Source organism: Trichoplax adhaerens, genomic scaffold (genome assembly GCF_000150275.1).
Source record: "Trichoplax adhaerens TRIADscaffold_1 genomic scaffold, whole genome shotgun sequence".
NCBI lineage: Eukaryota > Metazoa > Placozoa > Uniplacotomia > Trichoplacea > Trichoplacidae > Trichoplax > Trichoplax adhaerens.
The window spans coordinates 5,946,342-5,955,880 of record NW_002060943.1 but is presented as its reverse complement, the minus strand read 5'-3'; the positions used below and the strand labels follow the sequence as shown (position 1 = coordinate 5,955,880).

Sequence of the window (9,539 nt, the reverse complement as noted above, 5' to 3'; positions counted from 1 at the left end):
TGCTTATGTAACACCGTAATAGTTTTGACCATAAGAAATAACAGAATACCCTGCTTCAAAGATGAAATCAATCAAAATTTAACATTAAACTGTGTCAAGGGAATTATATTAAAAAATGCGAGCGCACAAGTAATAAGCCCCTTCTTGCTTAAGGCATGAACAAATGATAGTCACAAACAGAATAATACAGCCGTTGTGAGATTAACTCAGTATTTACTAACAATTCAGCCAAATTGTGCCACAAAATGCTATTGCTACAGCAAATGAATACCAGGAGAGCTACCTACTAATATTACTCTACAATTTTGGAAAACAATGAATGTTGATACTGCGAAGCAACATACCATTACATTTCAGATTTAATGGTTAGTTATATTAAATCACTCAATTTCCAGACTTAAGTGCAGTTTGCTTTACTGTAACGATATTGGTGATTTAAATTATACATATTGTTGGATATCTACTTTTCCTTCAGCGGACTGTACAAAATTCATCTAATTCTAAACTGCTTGCTATATCAAAGTAGTCAACAGATGATCATGAAATAAATATTACGGTGTTCGTTTGACTATGTTACATTACAGTATTTTGACCGTATTAATATTATCAGGCTGCAGCTTTAAAAAATGCAACGATAATCTTTTTTTATACAACCTAGCATAGTTATTTCATATTACTTAGATCACAAAACATGATAACAATTCGAGTTATCGCAAGAAATGCTATTTCCAGCGCGATTTAACTCTTGACGATCGCTCAATCTCTGATTAAGCCAGCAACCTAGTTACAGCAGGTCAGTTAATTACCAATTGTTACTCAAGTGCCAACTGACTGCCGCCGATCGTGTCTTCGTACATCTTTAAAGCTCCAACAAAACTGATATTAGGTGATACAATTGGTCTCATCTTCTTCACGTATTTATAAGCATCATCGAAGGAATGTCCGTTGTGTCTCATCAAATAAGACACCACTATAGTTGTTGATCGTGATATACCGGCTTGACAATGTACCAAGCAACCTTTACCAGAAAGGCGAGCTAACTCTATAAAATAGTAGTCAAAATTAGATTATAGATACCGCGATTTAAAATCATTAAGGCAAAGCACATTTTGTATCAACAACTACGTTCAATGGAGCTAAAGTAAGTTCCGCAATACCATGCTAAACTGCTGACTTAGTTGCATTATATTCAAATTTAATGATTATTCAATATTTTGGAGAGGAGCGTCCTGACTACTCATATATTTATTAGAAATTGAAGCGATATAGGTATTTAATATATTGTAGCCTCGATTTATTGTATGCCACTCTCCGAGGACACGTAGTCTATCTAATAATATACTTTACATTTAAAACACTATTCTAAACTATCTATATTTGATATAGCATACTAACCGATAAAATGGAAGGCCGTATCGAAATGTTTACTAATATCTTCTCTAGAGCTATCGTTCACAGCGATTCTAAAATACTTGATATCTTTACGCTTATGCTCAAAGACATTAGGCAAGTTGGCAGTAACATTTATTACAAAAGCGATATTCAAACGATCTAATAAGTCCTCGTTTATCGAATCTGATTCACTACCTAAGAATAGAAATTTTAAAATGCGAGTTGCAGGCACTTCATCTTGACAAGGGGATGATTGCGTCGGATCCGAAACAGGACATGAATAATGAGATACAGATAGTGTTAAATGACCTATAAAAATGTTAATGCGGAATTATCCGGGATTAGTCAAGTCATACCAAGTCATACCGATAGCATCGTTCTTGGATTTACAATACTATACGACAGCTTGTACAAATTTGACCTGCTGTCAGTACGAGTATAGACAGTATATTTATTATATTACACAGTAGCGCTTTCTTGGACTCTACTTTACAATATTTCATGGTTTAAATTGATGGAGTAATATGCAAAACTACAGTTTCTGATTTTACCTTTAAATTTCGATTTTCGAGCTTTTTTGTCTCTCATTGAATCGCAAATATTAGAACTGCTACCAGCAGAATAAGATAATGAATGAGGTCGGCGATTCGTTATTAATTGTAGAGTTGCTTTTTCATTACCAACACCATTAGAAGTAGCATCCGTATTTCTTACAACTTGTGATTCAGAATTTTCTACTACAGGAGTACCAGTACCACTGTCTGGGATAATTTTTCTTTCGTTGATTGATCCATTAGTATAATCGCCATAGGCTTGAGCCATCTTTATAGGTCGTAAAAATACGTGTTGATTAAGACGGTCAGGATTTGGATTTGCAGTCGTAGGACTTTCTTCTTGCGATCCTCCGTAACCTTCATCATCCGACAAAACATGGCCATTGCGTAGTTCATGCTTATTAAATGGTTTGAATACATAAAAGTGTGATGCGCCATCATTTCGACCGATGATGGGGCTCGATTTTCCCTGGTCCATTGTCGTACCGTTAAGATAAGGAGCTCTAGGTAAAAATTGACTTTGTAGGCATAGCGAGGGGCTACGTGGAGGGGAATTAGTTGCATTTGCTGACGAAGCAAGAGAGCATTTTGTCGCTAAATCGCTAGATGGGATTATTAATTTGGGCGATTTAGTAACATTAGTAAAGCAATTAGAAAAGTTGGCCATGTAGTAATCTACCATTTGTTGCTTTAGCTTTAGTTGCAGAAGCTCATGAATACGGTACCGTATGGCTTGACAATTTGATGAATAATATGTATATTGCAGTTGCACTCCAACAGTATCGAACGTAGGCTACGTACGCTAGTCGAATCGATATAATAAAAAAGACTTTAGGTGTTTATATATTTTCTCGGTAGCAATACAAAGTAGATTAGGAATGATCTAACTATCGTCACCTTGAAGCTCGACTTTTCGAACTTGTTTACTTTCAAGCTGTGCTGTACACAACTTGAAATTATTTTAGCTTTCACAGATCACAATAATAATAGTAGTTCTTTTTTTTGTATATTTAGATACTTGAACGATATCAATCCGTTTACTTATGGAGATGAATTTAATTCGCTCAACGTGTACAACCAAATTGACTTTGAATATCCAAGTAAAAAAATAGGACTTGGTGAATTGAACAACTTTACTTGATAGTTTCAGACGTTACTTTTTTAGCCGCCGTAAGTAAATTTCCCTTTGTCCATTACCCTAAAGAATGGCATTCACCAACAATGAGTCACCGTTTCGAAGTGAGAGGAGGAAAATCTTGAAGTCCAATTTTGGCATGGACTAAATTCGCTCCAATTGAAGGGGCAAAGTGGACGTTCGACGGAGTTAACTGTTTGGAAGCGAATTCGAAAGAGCGATGATATTCGATCAGGATTGATTGACTTTAAGTAGTCGCTTGATCGCAATGAGAAAAGTATATATATATATATATAACTTAATAACGGCAGATACCCTACGGCAATAGGACTGTATTTACACTGGCGTTTTCTGTATTGTATTATACCAAACACTATACAGTAGTGGTTGTATTGTCCGCAAGAAAAGTTGGCTTTTCCTGACGAGAGCGGATTGTAGCTGAAGAATTAATCAACTGGATAACTTGACTTGTTCTCTTGATCGAAATCAATTTGCTATCTGTGATATCCAATACCAATCAACAATTCAAGTTACTACACACTTTTCAATCAAAGACGGCAATAATTTTCCAGGATAGACCGAGTTCTAACTGATGGTCTTTTCTTTCACCATTTCCAGAGAGTGAAGGCAGAAAAGGCGTTGGTAACTGATGTTAGAACGTAAGGTGCGATCAAGACAATGCTTATATATTCTGCAAGTCATTTGTAACGCTACTAATGATAGCTGCAGTCTACAGTCGACTGATGACGTAATGCTGCTGCTTGGCTGGTTTCGTTCGTCTCGCGATCGAATCAAACATCTATTTAAATATCAAACAATAGGCTATTCTTTGCCACACAAGATAACACATTCAGCTGCAATCCTATTGGCTGTACGGTAAATAAATACCTACTGTCGACGATGATCAGCATGATGAGTAACTATGCCGTAATCTACGGTGACTTGTATTGTAAGTCTCAAAACGACTGTACAAATCTACAGTGTATGTACTGTACTGGAGGATCCAAACCAATTTCAGAGTGGTGAGAAAATGTTCCACCTCCAACTTCTCCTAACTTTTATTACTGTATACTGTAGTACAGAATCAGTGAGGTTGACGTTTTTGCTAGGCCTAGGGTGTAGACTATCAGTGATTTTTTTGCCATCAAAATTGATTCGAAAGTTTAAAATTAGTCATTTTGACGCTAATTTGGTAGTGTATCCGGATCAACGAAATTATTCTAAATATTGTACTACTGTACAGTACAGCAATAGCACTAGTACAGTACAGTAACAAGCTCTGTACTGTACTGTACAGTAGTTTGCGTTTGTCATCCGATGCCATCACCTCCTCATTTACAGTACAGTACCCCAGAAGCTGTGGCTACAGTACTTACAGTAATTTATTAATATTGATTAATTATACAGTACAGCATAATAATAATTAATTAATTAATTAAAAGGGGGAGAAAGTGCTGTTGACGTACCGTCTGTACGAGGCTGAGTTAGCGTCCTAATTTGGAGATATTTTTAGTAATCCTTCAAGGCAGTCAATGCGGTCATTTGTTCTGGCCGAAAATAACCTTTTCATCATCAATTATCTGGCCATAAAGTCATTATTATCAGCTTTTCCATGGTGAAGGTCTCACAGATAATCTCTACGAATGTTATTGTACCCGAATTACTTTACATTGACTACTCAATTGCTGTAATATTACTGTAAAATGTAACATTGTTTATTATCATACAGATTCGATTTTCCATTTATAATAGTAAATAATATAAAAAATCAATAAATTCTAAATTCTAAACATATAGTATACAGTACAGTAATATATTGATGAAGCTTTCTAGTAGAGCTGGGGCAATAATTTCGTCTTGTAAGAAAACAAGAAGCGTGTGCTCATTGGCCTGATCCCTACTCAAACAAACGGTAGCTAGAAAATTTGTGGCGATCAGACCAATGGGCAAACGTTTCCTATTTTCTTCTGACGATGCCGCAAAAATTGGGTTTGATAAGAAAGTAAGTTTTCTCATAGCTCGCTGTTGTCTTTCGTCTGCACCTACAGTATAATCACCTTAAAACTGTTCTCAGTAGTACTTTAGAGAGCTTCAATCTGCTTCATCTTTCATAAGACGTACATGTACTGTATTCGACATTCTCTCAATCAGTACTACAGTATACTGTGCCAGTTCGACTTTGAATCGGACTTTTAAAATACTGCACACTTGTGCACAGTACAGTACAGTACAACATACAAGATCTGCTAAAGTTTTGACTCGATGTCGCAGATTCCTGCTGAAATCAAATAATTAGGGACATCTAAACATCTCAGTACCCTGTACTTTACATTCCTAACGTGGACTTCTAGTGTAAGTTCTGCTTGAAAACAGTTACATAGGATCACAGACGCTAAGAAAACAGACAGAAGATCCATACTAAGTACTGTACAGTGTACTGTAGTGTTATTACTGCACAATATGTACAGTACATTACTTACAGTACAGTACAATCCTGTGTTGTACAATGTACAGTACTCTAAACTGTACTGTACTGTACTGTACAGTACTGTACATACTGTATGTAATCATTTTTCATATTAACAGCCTCGTTTAGTAAAGAAAAGTCTGTCCATCCGAGGTCAGGATCAATCCAGGTCTTCTCCCAGTCCAGTGGTACCGTACAGTACACTCGTACAGTACCGTACAGCATGGTTAAGATGGTACTGTATGGTAAATAAAGTGCTAAATGTTACTATAGCAACAAGTACGCCGAAGAAAGCAGTATACATCACTCCTGCAACACACAAAAATTAAGCAGAGCAATCTGGAATATTATACATAAAAAGGTTAAAAGAAGCCATTTCTTATTTGAGGCACATATAGGTACAGTATTTTATCGTATTGGCAATCGTATTTATATTCGAATAGTTACGATTTAGTAATATACAAAACGTTATTTACTCTAATCGTATTGAAAAGTATGTGCTGATCGAGTTTTGCATGATCCTAATATTGTAGGCAAAGTAGTAGACGCGTATATTGATAACATAAAATACAATTCGTGTTCATAGTAATCAATTAATTATCATTCTATAGATAATGGCTTCCTTCGTTAAGTTATGGTGCTCAAAACATAGACTTATTGATGATTTAATCGACGCAACAAGGTAAGTGCTAACGTATTCAAACATAGAAAGTGTAGTTAAAATGAAAACCACATTCAGTTCTTCTTTGATTATAATTATTATCGATCGATCTTTTAAAGTAAAACTACACCACATTAAATCTTCATGGAAAGGATGATAGTAATTCAATGAATATAGTAGTCGAGACCTCATTTATTACTCTTTGCTTGTACGTGTAATTTTAGAGAAGCCGAGAAGTATCGAGATACAGAATATCGTGCTGTCGTCGTAATACAGAGTTGGTATCGAGGTGTCAGAGTCAAGGCGTTAATAAAGTAATAAGAATATGTCGTTTGTAATCCTATAATCACTTTTATCAACAATTTTTTTACCATCGCTTGATACCCATTCATATCGTGTCTGTACAGCGATGGAGTTATTTGTTAAATGATCGTTATATTATAAGGTAAACTTTTATTATTAATCATTGATCATCCTCACTGACATTTTACCTTATTGTATATTATAGACACTTGCATCAAGCGGCATCGATCATACAGAGGTGTTTTCGGGCCTTTCGAGCTAGGAAAACTTACAGGATAAAATTAAAGGTTACTATTTTGTTGCATACTCTTTGAGATTAGTACATCCATCATAGCTTATCACCTGTAGAATAAACTAATTTTTATTTAAAAAATTAAAATTGTAGGAAGCTGTGACTAAGATGGAGTGGAAGTATTACTATAATATGGCAACAATTGTAAGTAATCTATTGACAAAATGGTGTAATTTTACAATACCTTGTATAGCAATAGCAAGGAAGTTTCATAAGTACAGTACTTATAGAGGTCTGTATGTACGATAAGAGAATATCGATAAGCTTATGTCCATTCAGATCGCTTTATGCTATAATGAGTATTACAAAAATTAAATATAATTTATAAATTCACTGTATTTTTCGGTATTATAATCAAATATTAATTTCATTATATTTATGTTATATTTTATAGATTCAAAAAACTTGGAGAGGTGCGTTGAGTTCAAGAAATTGCTCAAATTAAGATATATTTCCCTGTTGAAAGCTACTTTTGCAAAGAATTTAGGATAAATTAGAAATGGAAACTGCCTATAGCATAACTACTTACTACAATAAGCTTATTTTTGTCACAACAACTTTTACCTAACTTAGGGTATTGGACTAGAAAATACGAGTTTAATTATTACGCACGTAAGAAATACCTTGAAGGATTAGCTTTAAAGAATGAATTTGTGAGGTAATTTTAAGACTATATTTTTCAGCTTTCTGTATGGTAACTTTTAATATATCTATAATTTACGTATTCATACACGTCTGCGCAGACATAGACTTGAAGAAGTGGGCAGAAAACTTAAGGAAGAAGTAGAACAAAATCAAAAGAATGAAGAGCAAAAGGAGCTTTATGAGAATGCATCTAGACTGCATTATCTCGTTAGTACTCACCAGGTTTGTGCACTAGTATATGCATGGTAATTTTTCTGTAGAAATATTTGCCATGCCTTTCATCTAATTTATTTATTTATTTGGTGAATGCATTAATACTTTTAGATACCTGGTGTGTACAATTCTCCTTTCAATAGGTATTGCTATTGTAACCCACTTATTATAGCATAAGCTGTTCTATTAACTTACAAACGAGTACTATAAGAAATATCATCAAAAATATTAAATCCGTCTTACAATTTACTCATAGATATCCTAATCAGATGGAAAATCATCTGCGTGAAGTTAAAATGGCCAGTCTAAGAAGCCAGTCATATACACAAAAAAACAACCTGAGTAATGGTGGGAATATCGTTGTATTGCCACCGTTACAAACAACAAAGCAGCAGGTAGTCTCGTACTAAATATTAATTATCCAATTTTGGTGCGAAATAATATCAATTTAATAAAAATATTAGGGACCATTTCGATCACCTGAGAACGTAGTCACGCAACGCAATAAGGAAATTAATCTTAGCCTTCGTGCTGAAACTGCTTACACATCTGCTGATGATACAAGGTAAAAATTAATATCGCTTTTAAAAGTATATGTGGCATTTCCAATAATCATGATAATTTTGCTAAATATGGGTCAATTGATCTTAATTTTTAGACGTTATATGAAGCAACTTGAAAAAAGAATGCGAATACAAGATAAACCGTAAGTTTAAAATGATTAGACTTTGACAGTTTTCTCAGTAGTCAGTTATAAAATGTTTATTTAACTGCTAAGAAACTTTCGCTAGTTCACAGAAAATAAGTAGAAAAAAATTCGATGCTCATATTAACTCAGATTTCATTGTTTTACAGATTTCAACCATTTTCTCATAGAACTATACCCTATGAGCCTACATTACATGGTTCGACATCATACGGAAGGTGAATGCCATTGTCCATATTATAATATGTAAATAGAATGTGTTCTAATCAAGTTACTGTTAATCAATTTTCCAGGATTGCATACGGAACCGATCATTTTAGGGAAACTGACCACGATCTCGATAAGCATGATAAGGTATTAGATGCAGCCTTAACATCTTTAATTTGTCGTAATCATTTTAAGTAATTTACTTTTTACCATGATAATCACATGAATTATAAATGTTATAAAATAAGACATAGTGATTGTTTATTAAATGCCTAAGTTAACAAATTTTCCTTTAATATAAAATGGGTATTTAGCCGTTTCAATCAGTTACTGGTAAAATTGAAATATTCGATAAGATTGGAAAAACCTACTAAAGCTTACTACCAGTCATTGGTCTGCAATATTGACCTCAACTTGACGCTTTGGCATCTCTGGACAAGAAAAATGACGAATATTGATGACTCTATAACTCTACGGCCTACTGTATTTAATCCTGTAATTTATGATTGGTACTGTATATATAGGGATGTGTATACTGTTACGTGAAAGGCTTGACTAATTTCACTTTGATGCAGTAAAGACGCTTTCTGTTCAGAAACTTTTATGAAAATAATTATAACTATGTAAATGTATTATTGCTGGTACCTGTACGCGTATGCTTAAGATTCTAATTATACAGCATCCGCGATGTTGCAACCGTCTATTACGTTACTAATATCGATAAACAATGACAAATAAAATGCGTTGTGTAATAAAAAGCTCTATTCGTGTAAATCGCACTTGCTAATATCCTATCTTAGTACGTCATCAAGCATGCAATTCTTCGAACTACTGATGCTAAAAGTATTACCATAAAATACACAGAGTGTAGTAGATTCTTGCCAATAGATTGTGTAAATTCTTTGATTGATATGAAATAGAATCAAGTTATCAGTTCGTCATTTCACTTCAATTTGAAGCACAC

General features: G+C 34.2%; 2 protein-coding genes across 2 annotated transcripts; one reads left to right on the top strand and one right to left on the bottom strand.

The window, feature by feature from the left end:
* Positions 1-812: 812 nt before the first annotated feature.
* Positions 813-1,555, bottom strand: TRIADDRAFT_19907 (expressed hypothetical protein; the record flags this gene model as incomplete). The annotated part of the gene is made up of 2 exons (XM_002107892.1): positions 813-1,042; positions 1,396-1,555. Coding segments are annotated over 2 exons (390 nt in total), but the record flags the coding sequence as incomplete, so codon positions are not given.
* Positions 1,556-5,023: 3,468 nt separating this feature from the next.
* On the top strand, positions 5,024-8,773 carry TRIADDRAFT_51927 (uncharacterized protein; the record flags this gene model as incomplete). The annotated part of the gene is made up of 15 exons (XM_002108672.1): positions 5,024-5,083; positions 5,668-5,736; positions 6,160-6,230; positions 6,434-6,523; positions 6,718-6,799; positions 6,898-6,948; positions 7,199-7,217; positions 7,378-7,462; positions 7,548-7,671; positions 7,774-7,805; positions 7,919-8,057; positions 8,127-8,227; positions 8,321-8,368; positions 8,518-8,586; positions 8,662-8,773. 15 exons carry the CDS (start codon positions 5,024-5,026, stop codon positions 8,771-8,773), a joined length of 1,152 nt encoding a protein of 383 aa, XP_002108708.1.
* Between the last annotated feature and the right edge of the window lie 766 nt (positions 8,774-9,539).